Genomic DNA, 21,812 nt, shown 5'->3' on the forward strand with positions numbered 1-21,812 from the left:
CTACCTCACATATTATGAAGTTTGTAACTCTGTCACCATTAATCTCCATGAAAATCCAAACAGGAAAAGATTTAAAAAGCAAACAGTTTATGTTCGACCAGAGAAAGCAGTGCCAGGAGCTCGTACAATAAGCCCACAACTGAGCGCTGTAACTGTGGGATGGGGGTGGTTAGTTATAGGGACAACAAAGTGAATACTGTAAGAGCAGATTATGGGATCACAGGACCACAGAACAGATTTGGTTATTTTTGCTACAGAGCTCAATGGGTGAAGATAGGAACAAGTAGGACATGGAGTCTGAGTGGTGACTGGTAAGTGACATGGGACTTACCACTGGATATAAGAGTATCTGTCATTCAAGCTCAGATAGACAGAAATCAACAAACAATCATCTACTTCAGTCTCATAGAAAGTAAGCCGTATAAATGATGATCCCACGATCTTCAATATTCTCTTTCCTCATCTTTTCTTACCTCTCTATGGATTGGTAAAGATGATTGTTAATAAGACGATCTTGTCTCATGAAAAGTCTTCATATTCCACAACAGAAGTCTTTTTCTTTGAATGTATTTATTGATTTATGTATGAATCCATTAGGTAACGCAATGGCTAGGACAAAGGTTAGGTAAAGTAGTTGGCCACCCAAGGAGAAGGTTTAATTTATGGATAGAAAAAAACCTGCTCTGTAAATATCTTTGTACCCCAATTTGGATGGTGTTTTTTCTGCAGGATGGGATGTTGTTATTTTACCGTAATTTTAGAGCCCCTATAAGTTATAGTTTCACTTTTATTCGCTTTTTATGGACATTTTTAGGAGTCATTGTAAATTGTGACTGTACTTTATATTTATTTAATTACAGTTTTTATAAATATATATTTTCAAGTAAATAAAAGATATGTTTTACTTTTTTATGATCAGGAAGCTTTTTATATATATTTATATATATTAATTGTTTGATCACTTACATAATACTCTGGAATAGTTAGTTGTAGTAGAAGGTTCCTGTGGACCACTCACTTAGCTCCATGCTGTCTTAAGACAACTCATCGCCACATTTCCTGTTGATCCAACAAGAAATATCCAAGGCGCCAAAGAAGTTCCTCAGTTAGCTTCTTTATTATTCAAAACATGTATAGGGCAGCCACAAACATACTTTATCAAGCCATAAATTGAAAAATACAATATTTTTTTGCAACAGTTAGAACTGACAGCACTGCTGGGGTGACAGAGGGAGTCTTTTGCACTGTCAAACGTCTTACTTGCTGCATTCACTTTTGACCTCTGCATCTAAGGGGTAAACAGCTGGGATCAGAGTTAGCTTTTTATTTGTTATTTTTAAAAACTTTCCTGGGTCAGTCATTGTGGAGAGATAGGATTCTGTATTGTCTCCCGATACATCAGAGGATGTGTGTTTTATGGCAGCTTAGATCAATGGCATCTGTTGTTTGGGAAGATCTCATATTCCAAAACACACACAAAAAAACTTTAGAAAGAGTTTTCTTCTTCTCCCCTTCCTGGTTCTTCTTCAGCCTAGCTATGCTGTTTACTTAAATTCCTTCCTCTTTAGAGGATCTTAATTTATTTCTGTTAGTAAAACATATGATCACCTAAATACACAAACACCAGGTCAACCCATCTTTTTAGGACGTATTATAAGCAAGTATTTTGTGTTACCTTTTTCGTGTGATATCTTTTTTACATACACTCGTATGGCTAAGATATAACGGTGATGGAATTTTCCAGGAATAGGTCATCTATATCAGATTATTGGGCATCCAACTCCCGGCAAATATCCCAATCTGCTGATTGAAGGTGCCATATTGTGTAAAGGCAAAGAATGCCACTGCCAACTCTTTCCCATTGACTTTTGTGGGTGAAAATGTGCCCTACCATTTACAGACCCTACACAATGTGCTAATTCTGGTTGGCTGAATCCCTTTCAATCAGTTGATTAGTGGAGGTGTCATGAGTTGGATCCTCACCAATCTGATAATGACCTATCTAGTCAAGTCCAAGAAACAATGAAAAATAGTTGTATGTACCAGACCATGTTATCTGTGTTATGCTTTTCTTATCTGTACAAGATGTATCAGCACCTGAAGAGATGACGGTCACCTACAGCAATCGTGTGGCAGATGCCAAGCTGGGGACGTTCTCCAGGTTACTTCTCCGATGGCGAGGTAGTATCTACAAATTACTCTACCAAGAGTTCCTTATTTTTGTCGGCTTCTACTTCATCATCAGCGTCACCTACAGGTACTACACTAGATAGTACGTTTAACCTAGTTTATGTTACTACTACTTATGTTTATTGAGGAGGAAAATGGGTCCGGGAGCCAAGTCAACAGTTACTCCTGACTGTTTTATAGGGTTTACATCACTGACAGATCTCGCTAAATTTGGTGAAAAGTGCATGTGAGGTCTGTGGTTGTCATACCCACAGGACTAATGGCATGTGTTTCTAAAGGCCACTTACTCATTAGCCTAAAGGTACCTTCACACTGAGCAACTTTAGAACGAGAACAACAACGATCCGTGACGTTGCAGCGTCCTGGATAGTGATCTCGTTGTGTTTGACACGCAGCAGCGATCTGGATCCCGCTGTGCCATCGCTGGTCGGAGCTAGAAGTCCAGAACTTTATTTCGTCGTCAGGTCGGCGTGATTCGTGATGTTTGACAGCAAAAGCAACGATGCCTGCAATGGTTTTTTCATGGAGCTAACAACCAGTGAGAACGATAAGTGAGTCGCCGTTACGTCACTGGATCGCTCCTGCATCGTTCTGGTGTTGCCGTGTTTGACGTCTCTACAGCGACCTAAACAGCGACGCTGCAGCGATCTGCTCGTTGTCTATATCGCTGCAGCGTCGCTTAGTGTAACGGTACCTTAACGCCAACCAAACCCACCAATACATATGTTTTTAGTCAACAAATCCAAACAAATGAGCAGGAATATATATTGGTATAAGTGAAGACAAATATTTAGAATTGAGAGTCCTCAGTGGTTGAGTATATATCGGTATATACTATATTGGTATAAGTGTAATGTGTAGGTTCACATTCACACTGTGGCCATGAACAGACAGTGCCTATGATAAAAACAATGAGCAAATACCCTGAAATAAGTAATTAAATGGTAATAGTACATGTGAATAACATATTGTACTTAGCTGACACTATTTTGATCAAAAAGGCTAAAAGCCATCCCACCACGACAAGGTGTACCCGATTGGTATGGACCCTAACTCTTGTAGTTCACCTCATTATTTGTCAGCAAATGTCAAAATAGATGGGGGCAGAGGATGACCTAAACCCGACTATTCTGACACCTGGGAAGCTATATAGACAAAAGGCCCAACCCAAAAAGAGAGAGCCACGACCCTGTTGGTATAGAGTACAAAAAAACTCAAACAATACCAAATAAATTAGTGTAATGTGTAGGTGCACATTCACACCGAAGCCACTTAACAGACAGAATCACGTTAACTAATATTTTTTACATTTAACGACTTAACAGCGACGCTGCAGCGATCGGCATCGTTGTCGGTATCGCTGCAGCGTCGCTGAGTGTGAAGGTACCTTTACTATTACAATTTATTTACTTTTCATCCCAAGTTCTGTGTGTTGAATTGACAGTACACTATAAATGTGGACCTCGGACAGATAATTGTCAGGGGGGGATAAGGATCTAGCATGCCTTGTTTTGGACTGCTGATCCTTTTGTTCTCTAGGGATGGCGGAGATAACTGCCGGCAAAACAATTGTCCGATTCCATCATTCACCTGACGGCCATTTAAGCTGACAGCTGATTGGCAGCTGGATCTGCCAGTGATATGCAGAATAATTAATGTTTATGGCCAGCTTTAATTTTTGGACTCAACAGACCTTTTACCCAAAATCAAATCACAGTTTTCCATTGTTTGTACGTTAACCTTTACATCTTCATAAATTAGTAGCTATGTAATAATTAGGATTAGTAACACGGAAGACAACAGATGACCAATCTATTCTAAACTTCGTAATCTCTAAAGTTCAGTCAATGAGTCACCGTCAAGTCACCGCTACATAGTTTACATCTGTATGTGGAAATGGACCATGAATTTCAACATTACTGTAAGGGTTGTACCATAATAAAGCTAAAAGAGAACCTGTCGTCTCTCCTGTCTTATGTGTTTCATATACATCACATGCACTAAATGGAAAATATTCGAGGGCATTACTCCGTAGACCTGTGTTTTGTGCCATTCCTCTGGTATTCTTTATAGGGTGTTACTATCCTCCTTGTATGTGTGTAATCTACACACTGATAGTTTGCAGTTGGTGCTGACTGTGCCAAACTGTTTATGGACCTGTAGTATACATTTTACTCATTTAGGTGACAGGAAAAAACTATTTTGTTTGCAAATGAGGGGCTTCGGTGCACCCTAAATCTGGTTATACACATTAGATGGCTGTCGGCAATGCTTCGGCTGATCATTCGGCCAAAAGCAATCTTGCCCATGTCTCCCAAACACAGGAGCACTTACTCGGCTTAGTGCTCCTGTGTTCTCTATGAGAAAACCATTTACTGATATGTCAGTAGGTCAACAGTCCGAAATCAGACATGCCGATCGACATGTTTCCCAACCATCAGTCGGCCGGTGTTGCATATAAATCAGACTGTTGATCGAACCCGTCAATATCAGCAAGTTCAGCTGACATTAGTCTAATATGTATTGGTGCTTTTAGAGTGCCCAAGAGCACAGTACACCATTACACCTCATCAATTTGCATGCCGAACACTTGTCATATCTTAATTGACTGTGCTCAAGCGAGCCCCACCTGAACTCAATATGTGGCTGTGTACAACTGCATTGACAAGGCAGGAGCCCAGCCATGTTCACATAGTGTCACTACAGCTCCCATCACTGGCTCCTGTCTATAGTAAAGTATCAAGTGGCAGCCACAGACAGAAAAAAGTAATGAGAGCGAGCACTGACACTGTGTGAGTGTGGCTGGGCTCCTATAGTGTCCATGCAAAAGTAAAGAGCTGCTGATTGAGTTCAGGCAGTGTTCATTTGAGCACCGTCAACCAAAATACGACAAAGAGCTCAGTATGCAAATTGAGGGTGAGTAATGGGTCACTCAGCTCTTGGCCATGTCAAGGCTGCACTGAGCTCTTGCCCATGCCAACGGTGTACTGAGCTCTGGCCATGCCAACAGTGTACTGAGCTCTGGGCATGCCAAGGGTGCAGAGCTCTGGGCCATGCTAAGGGTGCATTGAGCTCTGGGCCATGCCAAGGGTGCACTGAGCACTTGCCCATGCCAAGGGTGCACTGAGCTCTTGGACATGCCAAGGGTGCACTGAGCTCTTGGTCAGGCCAAGGGTGCACTGAGCTCTTGGACATGCCAAGGGTGCACTGAGCACTTGCCCATGCCAAGGGTGCACTGAGCTCTTGGCCATGCCAAGGGTGCACTGAGCTCTGGGCCATGCCAAGGGTGTACTGAGCTCTGGGCCATGCCAAGGGTGCACTGAGCTCTGGGCCATGCCAAGGGTGTACTGAGCTCTGGGCCATGCCAAGGGTGCACTGAGCACTTGCCCATGCCAAGGCTGCACTGAGCTCTGGGGCATGCCAAGGGTGCACTGAAGCCCCACACATTTACATATAAAATAAATGTTTTTTCGGCCAACTAAACCACTAAATTCTATAAGTTTTATGTATTTTTCCATATATACCTGTGTAAATGCTTTAATTAGGGGTTGAGAGAATTTACTTTAGCACAAGCCAGGTTTTTCTATAAGCTGTAATTTCAGACTGTGATTAGGTTTTAGTGTAGTGAAAGTTTATAATCTTTTAGATTTTGCTGGTTCTTGTTTTCCCATTGCTGATGAATGATTCCTAACTATAACACTGCTCATATAGCTGTCTCCCTTATGTCTGCCCTGCAGGCTCCTTCTTAATGAGCAGCAGAGAACTCACTTTGAGAAGCTGGCCTTGTACTGTAACAACTACGCAGAGCTGATCCCAGTGTCATTCGTTCTAGGTAAGACTAATGGGATTTTCAAAGAATTAATCATATATCATAAGACCTAATGCAGATATTTTAAAGATTGCTACATGCCAGAAATGTTACTGATTAACATTTGACAAATGACCAACCATTTTCCACTGGAATTGTTCACTTTGGCCATACTTATCAAATTTTACTGATGAGCATCTGGGAGACTTGTGTGATTGAAGCATGCCAAGCAAGCCGAGGAAAACTTAGTATCTTGATGATGCCCCCCTCTTTTTCATGCCATGTCCTTCCCTCAATCTATGCCCCTCCTTACACGCCTTGGTACCCATAGTGTAAGTTCTGATGCAAACAATGATGAGGCTTCAGTGACAGACCCAAAATCTGACAGTGACAGGCCCCCATTATCTTAATGATCAGCCATCAATTATTAAACATTTGTTTATTACCTTCCTTTAATGTAATAAGGTAGTAAATTAATTGCCATACTTGCAATAATTTTAAAACCTATAAGGCCAAAAACGTTGTAAGTGGTCATCCTAACTTCTGAAATGGGAAGCTGGCAAAGTAATTCTACAAAGAAGTACAGAGTCTTGAACAAGTATTCATACCCCATAAACTTTTAAACATTTTTCCACCTTACACCCAGAAACTTGTATTTTATTGGGATTTTATGTAATAGACCAACACAAAGTAGCAATTATTTGTGAAGTGTAAAGGAAATGATACATGATTGTTTAAATATTTTAAAAATATAAATCTGAAAATTGTGTTGTACATTTGTATTCAGCCCCCTGAGTTCCATACTTTGCAGGGTCACTTTTCACTTTAATTACTGCTGCTGTCTTATAGGATTTATGTCTACCAGCTTTGCATATCTAGAGGCTGAAATTTTTGCCAATTCTACTTTGCATGAGATTGGATGGAAGTGTCTATGAACAGCAATTTCCAAGTCTTGCCACAGATTCTCAAGGGTATTTAGGTTTGGCTGTGACTAAGCCATTCACACACGAGTATGCTTTGATCTAAACTATTACATTGCAGCCCTGGTAGTATGTTTAGCATTATTATCCTGCTGGAATGTGAACCTATGCTCTAGTCTCAAGTCTTTTGCAACCTCTAACAGGCTGTCCTTCAGGATTGACCTGTATTTAGATCCATCCATCTCAACATCAATTCTGACCAGCCTCCTTGTCCCTGCTGAAGAAAAGCTTCCTGACAGCATGATGCTGCACCACCATGTTTGACAGTGGGGATGGTGTTTTCAATGTGATGTGCAATTATAGTTTTCTGCCTCACATAGCATTTTGCATTTAGCCCAAAAAGTTTGTGGGTGTAAAGTGAAAAAATGTGGAAAATTTCACTGGCTATGAATACTTTATCCAGGCTCTGTAACTTTGCATTTTACCTCTTATTAAAGATTATCTCTGTTCTCAAAAAGTACAGATTATTAGTTGTATAGTTTACTTCATTACCAGGCCACCATTAGATGTGGCCAGTTTCAAAAGAAAAGAAACCAAGCTCGCAAGCTATTTGCTACATATGTTGCATTTGCAGCTCTGAAGCTGGCCGGATGCTGCATAGGCAAAGCTGTCTTTGCTTGCAGCATTGGAAGGGCACCAAGGGGTGCAACCATACCATGGGACTGAACTGTCTACCCTCAGAAGAGCAAGTCTCCCCTTCCCCTAGCAAGCAGGAACCTGGGAAGCAAAGAATCAGTGTGCTTCCAAAGAAAGAAAAATAGATGACCCCTTTATGGTTGACTTAACACTAGAAGTTCCTCATAAATTGCCGAAACTTGGAAACGATAATACATTTGCTATAGGTTTGAGCCCTTGACAATACTAAAGCTGCCTTTTACATATGTGGAATGTAAATAGTACTTACTTATTTAGTTGTACAAGTTTATAAGTAATCCTCGTGTTCACTGTGATCCGATTATTGCTTTTCCATACATATTGAGCTCCCTTCTAACCCCACCATTGCATGCATTATACTCATCACACAAGTAGAAGTCATTAAAAAGTTGCATAAACGAACTATGGCCACTGGTAAACACTGCTGCCTTCACATGCATGAGAGGTTTAAGCAGGTTTATAATCCAGATTAAAAGTTCTTAGCTATGTTCAACAATGCCGTCCTGCAAGAAAGAATATTTACAAGTCCAGACTACTAGTTTTGTGTATTTTTTGCTTAGGTTCCAGTAAAAAATGAATGTACTATTGCTCATATTTACCAGGTGTGGCAATAAAAAGCACTTAAATCAAATGCCATAATATGGTGTATGGACAAGTATATCATCCTTAAACAACCCCTTTATAGTTCTCAAGTCTCAGTTTGGGGATTTAATTTGGTGAGTTCTCATGGCTCGGTTTAGGGATTTGATTCTGTGACCTGTTGCTTTGTGGTCAGGTCTTCTGCCTGTTGAGTTATGGCTCTTTTCTTTTCTCCCCAAATACTGATTGTTACTTTGTCCTTCTCCTTTCTTTGTTTTCCATTTTCCCATGTTTGTTTGCCCACGTTCTGGGCTGAGCTTTTTGTAGTATCCCTTCTCTGCACTTCCTTGCTGGCTATACTTTCTAGTGGATGTGTATTTAGGAGTTACATATCTTTATATAAGGAGTTTTCTTTTGCTGGGTAACCTCCAGTGGAACATTTTGGTGGTGGTCAGCTAAAACTACTTATACTGTATTTTATGTGGATGGTTGAAATTCTATCCCACCCTGTTCCTTTCCATTTTTACTGGTGGGATCATTTATACAACTGATCATTATCATAGGTATATGGCCACATATTAGGATCTTAAATATTGTATCACCATTGTATCCCCATTTTTTGATATCTGTAACTTTAATTTTTGCGTCAATGGACCTGTTTGATTAATTACTAGTGATGAGCGAATATACTCGTTGCTTGGATTTTCCCGAGCACGCTCGGGTGGTCTCCGAGTATTTATGACTGCTTGGAGATTTAGTTTTCATTGCCGCAGCTGAATGATTTACATCTGTTAGCCAGCTTGAATACATGTGGGGGTTGCCTAGCAACCAGGCAACCCCCACATGTACTTAGCCTGGCTAGTAGCTGTAAATCATTCAGCTGCGGCAATGAAAACTGAATCTCCGAGTAGTCATAAATACTTGGAGACCACCCGAGTGTGCTCGAGAAAACCCAAGCACCGAGTATATTGGCTCATCACTATTAATTACTTTTTATATGCCAAGCTAAGACTTTAATTGATGCCGTTCTAGAATACATGACATTTGACCAATTTTTAGTGCGTTTTTTGGGGAAGTGTGGAGACCAAAAACCGTCAATTCTGGCATTTCAATTTTTTTTCCTTTTCGACATTTAATGTACTGTTTAAATATGTTTTACATTTTGATGGATAGTACTTTTATGGACATGACTATATCAAGTATGTTTATTTTTATGCAAAAAAAAGGTAAAGATCCAGTTTCAGTTAAAAACTGTAAAGTCTTTATTTAATCATTAAAATATTGTTGGCATTGTTGGGATACACCACAATAGATTTAAAAACACAAAAATTGAGCTTGGTTTAAGTTGGTATATACAGTATGCGACACATAAATACATAAACGCATGTTCACATTGACCATAGATCATACAAAACCTACAAAAAAACAAAATGAAGATAAACCCTGCTGTAACTAAATAAGTAAAAAGCAAAAGTGCATTTAAATAACATAGGATTCTTAGTGACACTGTTTTTGATCAAAAATAGCGTAAAAGCCATCCCACCACGGCAAGGTGACCCTGATGGGGATGGTCCTACACTATCTAATATTAAAAACCTTACCATGTGTCAGAGTCCTGAACTGTGAACAATTCTAAGAAAATTTACTGTAAACTTTCCTATAGCAATATTGCAGTTCCAATTTTGCAAAATTCCATGTCAACATAATGTAGCACTTACCTAGTTTCTTTGATAGTAATGCAGTTCCAATTTTCTAGATTTACCATTCTTAACCCCTTAGCGACCGCCGATACGCCTTTTAACGGCGGCCGCTAAGGGTACTTAAACCACAGCGCCGTTAATTAACGGCGCTGTGGAAAAAGTGAATAGCGCCCCCCAGAGGCCGATTTTCTCCGGGGTCTCGGCTGCCGAGGGTAGCCGAGACCCCAGAGAACATGATTAGGGGGGTTTTTAACCCACCCCGCATTTGCGATCGCCGGTAATTAACCGTTTACCGGCGATCGCAAAAAAAAACAAAAAAACGCGATCTCTTTTTAATTTCTATGTCCTCCGATGTGATCGCACATCGGAGGACAGAGAAAAGGGGTCCCAGGTGGCCCCCCAATACTCACCTAGCTCCCCCGATGCTCCTCGTGGCTCCCGGTGGGCGCCGCCATCTTAAAAATGGCGGGCGCATGCGCAGTGCGCCCGCCGGCCGGCCCCGCGAGAATCTTTGGGGTCTCGGCTGCCGGGGGTAGCCGAGACCCCAAAGAGCATGATCGGGGTCGGTTTTACCGACCCCTGTTTTGCGATCGCCGGTAATTAACTGTTTACCGGCGACCGCAAAAAAAAAAAGTAAAGTGTAATTCTCTGTCCTCTGATGTGATCGCACATCAGAGGACAGAGAAATAGGGGGATTCAGGGACCCTACAATACTCACCTGTGTCCCTGGATCCTCTTGCTGCTCCTCCTGGCCGCCGGCAGAAGAAAATGGCGGGCGCATGCGCAGTGCGCCCGCCATCTGTCTCCATCTGCCGGCCGGCAGGAGAACAGCAGTTGGGGCTAAAATTAGGGTTAGGGGTAGGGTTAGGGTTAGGGTTAGGGGTAGGGTAGGGTTAGGGGTAGGGTTAGGGGTAGGGTTAGGGGTAGGGGTAGGGTTAAGGGTAGGGTTAGGGGTAGGGTTAGGGCTAGGGTTAGGGCTAGGGTTAGGGTTAGGGCTAGGGTTGGGGCTAAATTTAGGGTTAGGGTTGGGGCTAAATTTAGGGTTAGGGTTGGCGCTAAATTTAGGGTTAGGCTTCTTTCACACTTACGTCGGTACGGGGCCGTCGCAATGCGTCGGCCCGACATACCGACGCACGTTGTGAAAATTGTGCACAACGTGGGCAGCAGCTGTAGTTTTTCAACGCATCTGCTGCCCAATCTATGTCCTGGGGAGGAGGGGGCGGAGTTACGGCCACGCATGTGCGGTCAGAAATGGCGGATGCGACGTACAAAAAAACGTTTCATTGAACGTTTTTTTGTGCCGACGGTCCGCTAAAACACAACTAATCCAGTGCACGACGGACGCGACGTGTGGCCATCCGTCACGATCCGTCGGCAATACAAGTCTATGGGCAAAAAACGCATCCTGCGGGCACATTTGCAGGATCCGTTTCTTGTCCAAAACGACGGATTGCGACGGATGCCAAACGACGCAAGTGTGAAAGTAGCCTTAGGGCTAGGGTTAGGGTTGGGGCTAAAGTTAGGGTTAGAGCTGGGATTAGGGTTAGGGTTTGGATTAGGGTTGGTATTAGGGTTACGCTTGGGATTAGGGTTAGGTTTGGGATTAGGGTTAAGGTTAGGGTTGTGATTAGGGGTGTATTGGGATTAGGGTTAGGTTTGAGGTTAGGGTTGAGATTAGGATTAGGGGTGTGTTGGATTTAGGGTTTTGATTAGGGTTATGGTTAGGGTTGACATTAGGGTTGTTTTGGGGTAAGGGTTGTGATTATGGTTAGGGTTAGTGATTAGGATTATGGATCAGGTTGGGATTAGGGTTAGGGGTGTGTTGGGGTTAGGGTTGGAGCTAGAATTGGGGGGTTTCCACTGTTTAGGTACATCAGGGGGTCTCCAAACACGACAGCCAATTTTGCGCTCAAAAAGTCAAATGGTGCTCCCTCCCTTCTGAGCTCTGCCGTGCGCCCAAACAGTGGGTTACCCCCACATATGGGGCATCAGCGTACTCGGGATAAATTGGACAACAACTTCTGGGGTCCAATTTCTCTTGTTACCCTTGTGAAAATAAAAACTTGGGTGCTACAATATCTTTTTTGTGAAAAAAAAAATATTTTTTATTTTCACGACTCTGCATTCTAAACTTCTGTGAAGCACTTGGGCATTTGTCATGATTCCAATGGCAGGGAATCACAAAAGGACAAGCACCAACGAGCTCTAGGGTGATGGAACCTGAGCTGACCGCGACCCTAAACCTGAACACACAAATAACAATAGCCGGGGAACGTGCCTACGTTGATCCTAGACGTCTCGCACCAGCCGAAGATCTAACTTCCCCTATTAGAAGAAACACAGACCTCTCTTGCCTCCAGAGAAATACCCCACAGAAATAGCAGCCCCCCGCATATAATGACGGTGAAATGAGAGGAAGGCACATACACAGTATGAAAACAGATTCAGCAAAATGAGGCCCGCTAAAACTAGATAGCAGAGGATACAAAAGTAAACTGCGCGGTCAGCAAAAAACCCTTCAAAAAACCATCCTGTAATTACTTGAACTCATGTTCCAACTCATGGAACATGAGGAGCAAATACAGCCCACTAAAGCAACCAGCAGCAAAGAGACAATTATATGCAAGCTGGACAAGACAAAAATAAAGCAAAACGTGGAACAAGAAAATCAAAACTTAGCTTGTCCTGAAGATTACTGAAGCCAGAAGCTGAGGTAACAAAACACTCTGATAACCTTGATAGCCGGCGTGGAAATGACAAGAAAGCCCGGTTAAATAGGAAACTCCCAAATCCTAATAGAACAGGTGGACACCAGAGACAGCAGAACACAAATCACCCAGTACCATCAGTAACCACCAGAGGGAGCCCAAAAACAGAACTCACAACAGTACCCCCCCCTTGAGGAGGGGTCACCGAACCCTCACGAGAACCACCAGGGCGACCAGGATGAGCCCTATGAAAAGCGTGGACCAAATCATCAGCATGAACATCAGAGGCAACCACCCAAGAATTATCCTCCTGACCATAACCCTTCCACTTGACCAAATATTGGAGTTTCCGTCTGGAAACACGAGAATCCAAGATCTTCTCCACAACATACTCCAATTCTCCCTCCACCAGCACCGGAGCAGGAGGCTCAAGCGAAGGAACAACAGGTACCTCATACCTCCGCAACAACGACCGATGGAGCACATTATGAATAGCAAACGATGCCGGGAGATCCAAACGAAACGACACAGGGTTAAGAATTTCCAAGATCCTATAAGGACCGATGAACCGAGGCTTGAACTTAGGAGAAGAGACCTTCATAGGAACAAAATGAGAAGACAACCACACCAAGTCCCCAACACGAAGTCGAGGACCCACGCGGCGACGGCGATTAGCAAACTGCTGAGCCTTCTCCTGGGACAACTTCAAATTGTCCACCACATGACTCCAAATCCGATGCAACCCATCCACCACCATGTCCACTCCAGGATAATCAGAAGGCTCCACCTGACCAGAGGAAAAACGAGGATGAAACCCCGAATTACAAAAGAAAGGAGAAACCAAGGTAGCAGAACTAGCCCGATTATTAAGGGCAAACTCGGCCAGCGGCAAAAAGGTAACCCAGTCATCCTGATCAGCAGAAACAAAACACCTCAAATAAGTTTCCAAGGTCTGATTAGTTCGCTCCGTCTGGCCATTCGTCTGAGGATGGAATGCAGACGAAAAGGACAAATCAATGCCCATCTTAGCACAGAACGTCCGCCAAAATCTAGACACAAACTGGGATCCCCTGTCAGAAACAATGTTCTCCGGAATCCCATGCAAACGAACCACGTTCTGGAAAAACAGAGGGACCAACTCAGAGGAGGAAGGCAACTTAGGCAAGGGTACAAGATGAACCATTTTAGAAAAGCGGTCACACACAACCCAGATGACAGACATTTTTTGAGAGACAGGGAGATCCGAAATAAAGTCCATGGAAATGTGCGTCCAAGGCCTCTTCGGGATAGGCAAAGGTGACAACAATCCACTGGCTCGAGAACAGCAAGGCTTAGCCCGAGCACAAACCTCACAAGACTGCACAAAAGAACGCACATCCCTCGACAAGGAAGGCCACCAAAAAGACCTGGCCACCAAGTCTCTAGTACCAAATATTCCAGGATGACCTGCCAACGCAGAAGAATGGACCTCGGAGATGACTCTACTGGTCCAACTATCCGGAACAAACAGTCTCTCAGGCGGACAACGATCAGGTTTACCCGCCTGAAACTCCTGCAAAGCACGTCGCAAGTCTGGGAAGACGGCCGACAAAATCACCCCATCCCTAAGGATACCAGTGGGCTCAGAATTTCCAGGGGAGTCAGGCACAAAACTCCTAGAAAGAGCATCCGCCTTCACATTCTTTGAACCTGGCAGGTATGAAACCACAAAATTGAAACGAGAGAAAAACAGTGACCAACGAGCCTGTCTAGGATTCAGACGCCTGGCAGACTCAAGGTAAATCAGATTTTTGTGATCAGTCAAGACCACCACACGATGTCTAGCACCCTCCAGCCAATGACGCCACTCCTCAAATGCCCACTTCATGGCCAAAAGTTCCCGATTACCCACATCATAATTCCGCTCAGCGGGCGAAAATTTTCTAGAAAAGAACGCACATGGCTTCATCACCGAGCAATCGGAGCTTCTCTGTGACAAAACCGCCCCCGCTCCAATCTCGGAAGCAGCAACCTCAACTTGGAAAGGAAGCGAAACATCAGGCTGACGCAACACAGGAGCAGAAGAAAACCGGCATTTAAGTTCCCGAAAGGCCTCCACAGCCGCAGGAGACCAATCAGCAACATCAGCACCCTTCTTAGTCAAATCCGTCAAAGGCTTAACAACACTAGAAAAATTAGTTATAAAACGACGATAGAAATTAGCAAAGCCTAAGAACTTCTGCAGACTCTTAAGAGATGCAGGCTGCGTCCAGTCACAAATAGCCCGAACCTTGACGGGATCCATCTCAATAGTAGAAGGGGAAAAAATATACCCCAAGAAAGAAATCTTCTGGACTCCAAAGAGACACTTTGAGCCCTGTACAAACAAGGAATTAGCCCGCAGGACCTGAAACACCTTCCTGACCTGATGAACATGAGACTCCCAGTCATCAGAAAAAAACAAAATATCATCCAAATACACAATCATAAATTTATCCAGATATTCACGGAAAATATCGTGCATAAAGGACTGGAAGACTGAAGGAGCATTAGAAAGTCCGAAAGGCATTACCAAATACTCAAAATGGCCCTCAGGCGTATTAAATGCGGTTTTCCACTCATCACCTTGCTTTATTCGTATAAGATTATACGCACCCCGAAGATCAATCTTAGTGAACCATTTAGCCCCCTTAATGCGAGCAAACAAATCAGTCAACAAAGGCAAAGGATACTGATATTTTACGGTAATCTTATTCAAAAGACGATAATCTATACAAGGCCTCAAGGACCCATCTTTTTTGGCCACGAAAAAAAAACCTGCTCCCAAAGGGGACGAAGATGGACGGATATGTCCCTTTTCCAAGGACTCCTTAACATAATCCCGCAAATCAGACAAAAATACAGGAACCTCAGAAGGAGTAGATGAAGCGATAGAAATCGGAGGTGCATCATCATGAACCCCCTGACATCCCCAGCTTAACACAGACATTGTTTTCCAGTCAAGGACTGGATTATGAGTTTGTAACCATGGCAGACCAAGTACTAGAACATCATGTAAATTATACAATACCAGGAAGCGAATCACCTCCTGATGAACGGGAGTCATACGCATGGTCACTTGTGTCCAGTACTGAGGTTTATTCATAGCTAAAGGTGTAGAGTCAATTCCCTTCAAAGGAATAGGGACTTCCAGAGGCTCAAGACTAAACCCACATCGCTTGGAAAATGACCAATCCATAAGACTCAGGGCAGCGCCTGAATCTACATAGGCATCGACGGAAATGGATGATAATGAGCAAATCAGAGTCACAGACAGAATGAACTTAGACTGTAACGTACTAATGGCAACAGACTTATCAACCTTTTTTGTGCGTTTAGAGCATGCTGATATAACATGAGCTGAATCACCACAATAAAAGCACAACCCATTTTTCCGCCTATAGTATTGCCGTTCACTTCTAGACTGAACTCTATCACATTGCATTGTCTCAAGTGCCTGTTCAGAAGACACCGCCAAATGGTGCACAGGTTTGCGCTCCCGTAAACGCCGATCAATCTGAATAGCCATAGTCATAGACTCATTCAGACCCGTAGGCGCAGGGAACCCCACCATAACATCTTTAATGGCCTCAGAAAGGCCATCTCTGAACTTTGCAGCCAGGGCGCACTCATTCCACTGAGTAAGCACTGACCATTTCCGAAATTTTTGACAATATATTTCTGCTTCATCTTGCCCCTGAGAGAGAGCTAATAAAGCTTTTTCAGCCTGAATCTCCTGGTTAGGTTCCTCATAGAGCAAACCCAATGCCAGAAAAAACGCATCCACATTAAGCAACGCAGGATCCCCTGGTGCCAATGCAAATGCCCAATTTTGAGGGTCACCCCGCAGGAAAGATATAATAATCTTAACCTGCTGAGCAGGGTCTCCAGAAGAGCGAGATTTCAAAGAAAGGAACAGCTTGCAATTGTTCCTAAAATTCAGAAAACTAGATCTCCAGCAAAGAACTCTGGAATAGGAATTCTAGGTTCAGACATAGGAGCATGTACAACAAAATCTTGTATATTTTGAACCTTAGCAGCAAGATTATTCAAGCTGGAAGCTAAACTCTGGACGTCCATGATAAACAGCTAAGGTCAGAGCCATTCAAGGATTAAGAGGAGGAAAAAAAAAAATCAGCCTGGCTGCAATTAAGGCTAGGCAGCAACCTCAGAGAAAAAAAAAAAAAAAAAAACTTCCTCAGACTACTTTTCCTCCTACTTCAGCCCAAACATTTTGGCCGGCTATACTGTCATGATTCCAATGGCAGGGAATCACAAAAGGACAAGCACCAACGAGCTCTAGGGTGATGGAACCTGAGCTGACCGCGACCCTAAACCTGAACACACAAATAACAATAGCCGGGGAACGTGCCTACGTTGATCCTAGACGTCTCGCACCAGCCGAAGATCTAACTTCCCCTATTAGAAGAAACACAGACCTCTCTTGCCTCCAGAGAAATACCCCACAGAAATAGCAGCCCCCCGCATATAATGACGGTGAAATGAGAGGAAGGCACATACACAGTATGAAAACAGATTCAGCAAAATGAGGCCCGCTAAAACTAGATAGCAGAGGATACAAAAGTAAACTGCGCGGTCAGCAAAAAACCCTTCAAAAAACCATCCTGTAATTACTTGAACTCATGTTCCAACTCATGGAACATGAGGAGCAAATACAGCCCACTAAAGCAACCAGCAGCAAAGAGACAATTATATGCAAGCTGGACAAGACAAAAATAAAGCAAAACGTGGAACAAGAAAATCAAAACTTAGCTTGTCCTGAAGATTACTGAAGCCAGAAGCTGAGGTAACAAAACACTCTGATAACCTTGATAGCCGGCGGGGAAATGACAAGAAAGCCCGGTTAAATAGGAAACTCCCAAATCCTAATAGAACAGGTAGACACCAGAGACAGCAGAACACAAATCACCCAGTACCATCAGTAACCACCAGAGGGAGCCCAAAAACAGAACTCACAACAGGCATTCAAAGTTCTCACCACACATCTAGATAAGTTCCTTGGGGGGTCTAGTTTCCAAAATGGGGTCACTTGTGGGGGGTTACTACAGTTTAGGTACATCAGGGGCTCTGCAATCGCAACATAATGCCCACAGACCATTCTATCAAAGTCTGCATTCCAAAAAGGCGCTCCTTCCCTTCCGAGCTCTGCCGTGCGCCCAAACAGTGGTTTACCCCCACATATGGCGCATCAGCGTACTCGGGATAAATTGGACAACAACTATTGCAGTCCAATTTCTCCTGTTACCCTTGTGAAAATAAAAACTTGGGGGCTACAATATCTTTTTTGTGGAAAAAAAAATATTTTTTATTTTCACGACTCTGCATTCTAAACTTCTGTGAAGCACTTGGGCATTCAAAGTTCTCACCACACATCTAGATAAGTTCCTTGGGGGGTCTAGTTTCCAAAATGGGGTCACTTGTGGAGGGTTTCTACTGGTTAGGTACATCAGGGGCTCTGCAAACGCAACATAATACCCGCAGACCATTCTATCAAAGTCTGCATTCCAAAACGGCGCTCCTTCCTTACGAGCTCTGCCGTGCGCCCAAACAGTGGTTTACCCCCACATATGGGGTACCAGCATACTCAGGACAAATTGGACAACAACTTTTGGGGTCCAATTTCTCTTGTTACCCTTGTGAAAATAAAAACTTGGGGGCTAAAAATCTTTTTTGTGGAAAAAATTTTTTTTTTTTATTTTCACGGCTCTGCATTATAAACTTCTGTGAAGCACTTGGGCATTCAAGGTTCTCACCACACATCTAGATAAGTTCCATGGGGGGTCTAGTTTCCAAAATGGGGTCACTTGTGGGGGATTTCTACTGTTTAGGCACATCAGGGGCTCTCCAAACGCGACATGGCGTCCGATCTCAATTCCAGCCAATTCTACATTGAAAAAGTAAAACGGCACTCTTTCTCTTCCAAGCTCTGCGGTGTGCCCAAACAGTGGTTTACCCCCACATATTGGGTATCAGCGTACTCAGGAGAAATTGCACAACAACTTTTGTGGTCTAATTTCTCCTGTTACCCTTGTGAAAATAAAAATTTGTGGGCAAAAAGATCATTTTTATAGAAAAAATGCGATTTTTTTTTTCACGGCTCTACATTATAAACTTCTGTGAAGCACATGGGGGTTCAAAGTGCTCACCACACATCTAGATATGTTCCTTAAGGGGTCTAGTTTCCAAAATGAGGTCACTTGTGGGGGGTTTCCACTGTTTAGGCACATCAGGGGCTCTCCAAACGCGACATGGCGTCCAATCTCAATTCCAGCCAATTCTACATTGAAAAAGTAAAACAGCGCTCCTTCACTTCCAAGCTCTTCGGTGCGCCCAAACAGTGGTTTACCCTCACATATGGGGTATCGACGTATTCAGGAGAAATCGCACAACAACTTTAGTGGTCTAATTTCTCCTGTTACCCTTGTGAAAATAAGAATTTGTGGGCGAAAAGATCATTTTTGTGTAAACAAAAGCGATTTTTTATTTTCACGGCTCTACGTTATAAACTTCTGTGAAGCACTTGGGGGTTCAAAGTGCTCACCACACATCTAGATAAGTTCCTTAAGGGGTCTAGTTTCCAAAATGGTGTCACTTGTGGGGAGTTTCCACTGTTTAGGCACATCAGGGGCTCTCTAAACGTGACATGGCGTCCGATCTCAATTCCAGCCAATTCTGCATTGAAAAAGTCAAACGGCGCTCCTTCACTTCTAAGTTCTGCGGTGCGCCCAAAAAGTGGTTTACCCCCACATATGGGGTATTGGCGTATTCAGGAGAAATTGCATAACAAAATTTATGGTTACATTTCTGTTCTTACACTTGTGAAAATAAAAAAAATGGTTCTGAATTAAGATGTTTGCAAAAAAAAGTTAAATGTGCATTTTTTCCTTCCACATTGTTTCAGTTCCTGTGAAGCACGTAAAGGGTTAATAAACTTCTTGAATGTGGTTTTGAGAACCTTGAGGGGTGTAGTTTTTAGAATGGTGTCACACTTCATTATTTTCTATCATACAGACCCCTCAAAATGACTTCAAATGTGATGTGGTCCCTAAAAAAAAATGGTGTTGTAAAAATGAGAAATTGCTGGTCAACTTTTAACCCTTATAACTCCCTAACAAAAAAAATTTTGTTTCCAAAATTGTGCTGATGTAAAGTAGACATATGGGAAATGTTATTTATTAACTATTTTTCGTGACATATCTCTCTGATTTAAGGGCATAAAAATACAAAATTTGAAAATTGCAAAATTTTAAAAATTTTCGCCATATTTCCGTTTTTTTCATAAATAATCGCAAGTAATATCGAAGAAATGTTACCACTAACATGAAGTACAATATGTCACGAAAAAACAATCTCAGAATCAGTGGGATCCGTTGAAGCGTTCCAGAGTTATAACCTCATAAAGTGACAGTGGTCAGAATTGCAAAAATTGGCCTGGTCATTAAGTGCCAAATTGGCTCTGTCACTAAGGGGTTAACATTCCACAGTGCAGCTTTGTTTTTGCTTAGCATTGTTGTGTTAGCTGGCACCTGTTCACACTGGTTTGGATGTGCTGGTCAGTTTTTCTGTTATACAATGTTTAAACTATTGTATATAGAGATTAATTTTACACCTGCTACAATGTTTAATATATTTTTGACTTTTATTAATGTTTATGACTTTACTATTGATAGGAAAATATTTGTGAGCGCTATATTTTATTAGAGTGGGCTGGGTCTTTATGGTGATTGGTGCATATTTATCAAACACACTACATAAGCCCGCCATGTCTTTTATTTTTTGTACTTGATAAAGATCTGTAATGGGTCAAAACGTTGTGCTATTTATGGCGGAATAAATTTCATCTTTTTAAAATGAACCCCCTGGATTGGACGCTGTCTATCTTACCTTTTTCTAATATATTTCCAAGTGGGTTCTTTGGAGAGTTCGGACGTGCGTCCTTGCATTGGATGCTGCCAGATACCTTTGCTTTGGTAAAGGGCCTTTCCAGGCGTTAAGAATTGATTCCTTATCCTTAGCATAGGCTGTGAATGATCAGTAGGTTTCAGCCCCTATCACTCTCATAGATCAGTATAATACAAGGGCGGTGGTGCTAAATATAAGGGCGGTGGTGCTACAGTGAGGCTCAGCAGCTCAGCTCCATGTATACATATAGTCGTGGTACAAAAATCCTTTTGAAAATGTATTTACAAAGTGTCATCCCTTTCTATTGCCTAATACACCATGTACTATGTATTTTAATATGACATGGATTGAGCCTGTGCCTCATTTTTTTTATTTCCACCTAAGTTTAGGTCAATTCTGCTTTTGTCTCCATTTTCTGTTAGGTTTTTATGTAACTTTGGTGGTCTCTCGTTGGTGGGCCCAGTATGAGAGTGTACCCTGGTTAGACCGTCTCATGTGCTTGGTCTCCAGTAATATTCATGGCACAGATGAACGAGGACGGATGATTCGTCGGACTCTTATGCGCTATGCCAGTCTTTCTGGGGTTCTTATTCTACGCTCAATTAGTACGGCTGTTTACAAGAGATTCCCCACCCTGCAGCACGTTGTTAATGCCGGTAAGTATGAAACTGGAAAATTGTCCGTTAGAAGCTCGGAAAACTTCAGGTTAACTGGCTAATACACAGTTCTATGGTTTATTTCACTTTTCACGGAGACATTCATGAACATAACAGTCCACCAAACTTCAGCCGAAGTGCCGTCCAACCACACAAAACTCTTCTTTCAAGATCTAGACTAGAAAATGACAGCTAGTGTCCATAATAATAATACAATCTCACAAGTCAGCAATGTCAGCAGCCAACGAGTGAAGTCAATATGTAAGTGCCAACACATAGCTTCCAAAATTCCCTTAATAAATGTAGGAAAACAAAACTATACAGAAAACAGACTATGGTGGTTCTGAGTTACAACCCGCAGCCATCTGCTCCATACCAATATGAGGACCCTCTCTATGGTGGGTATTCCACTGGACAAAAGATGTCCATATAGTACTCGGTGACACTAGCAAGAGTTTTTTTCACTCTTGGAAAGTGATCTAATACATCTTTAAATATTTATTTACACAAATCCGTAAAACTCCAGACTTTAATGATGCGCTCATTAATCGGCAGGTATAGCAACACCTTGGTTGCATTGAGGAACTAGCAGCTTA

General features: G+C 42.6%; 1 protein-coding gene across 1 annotated transcript in view; it reads left to right on the top strand.

Annotated features, from left to right (window-relative positions):
• The first annotated feature begins 240 nt into the window (after positions 1–240).
• Positions 241–21,812, top strand: part of BEST1 (bestrophin 1) — a 45,347-nt gene continuing 23,775 nt past the window's right edge. Inside the window, exons 1-4 of the mRNA XM_069740332.1 lie at positions 241–311; positions 2,086–2,257; positions 5,928–6,022; positions 20,983–21,216. Coding sequence (XP_069596433.1) covers positions 2,106–2,257; positions 5,928–6,022; positions 20,983–21,216 — 481 coding nt within the window. The 5' untranslated portion in view covers positions 241–311; positions 2,086–2,105. The remainder of the gene's footprint in view (positions 312–2,085; positions 2,258–5,927; positions 6,023–20,982; positions 21,217–21,812) is intronic.

The sequence above is a fragment of the Ranitomeya imitator genome, chromosome 9 (genome assembly GCF_032444005.1).
Source record: "Ranitomeya imitator isolate aRanImi1 chromosome 9, aRanImi1.pri, whole genome shotgun sequence".
In the NCBI taxonomy this organism is placed as follows: Eukaryota; Metazoa; Chordata; class Amphibia; order Anura; family Dendrobatidae; genus Ranitomeya; species Ranitomeya imitator.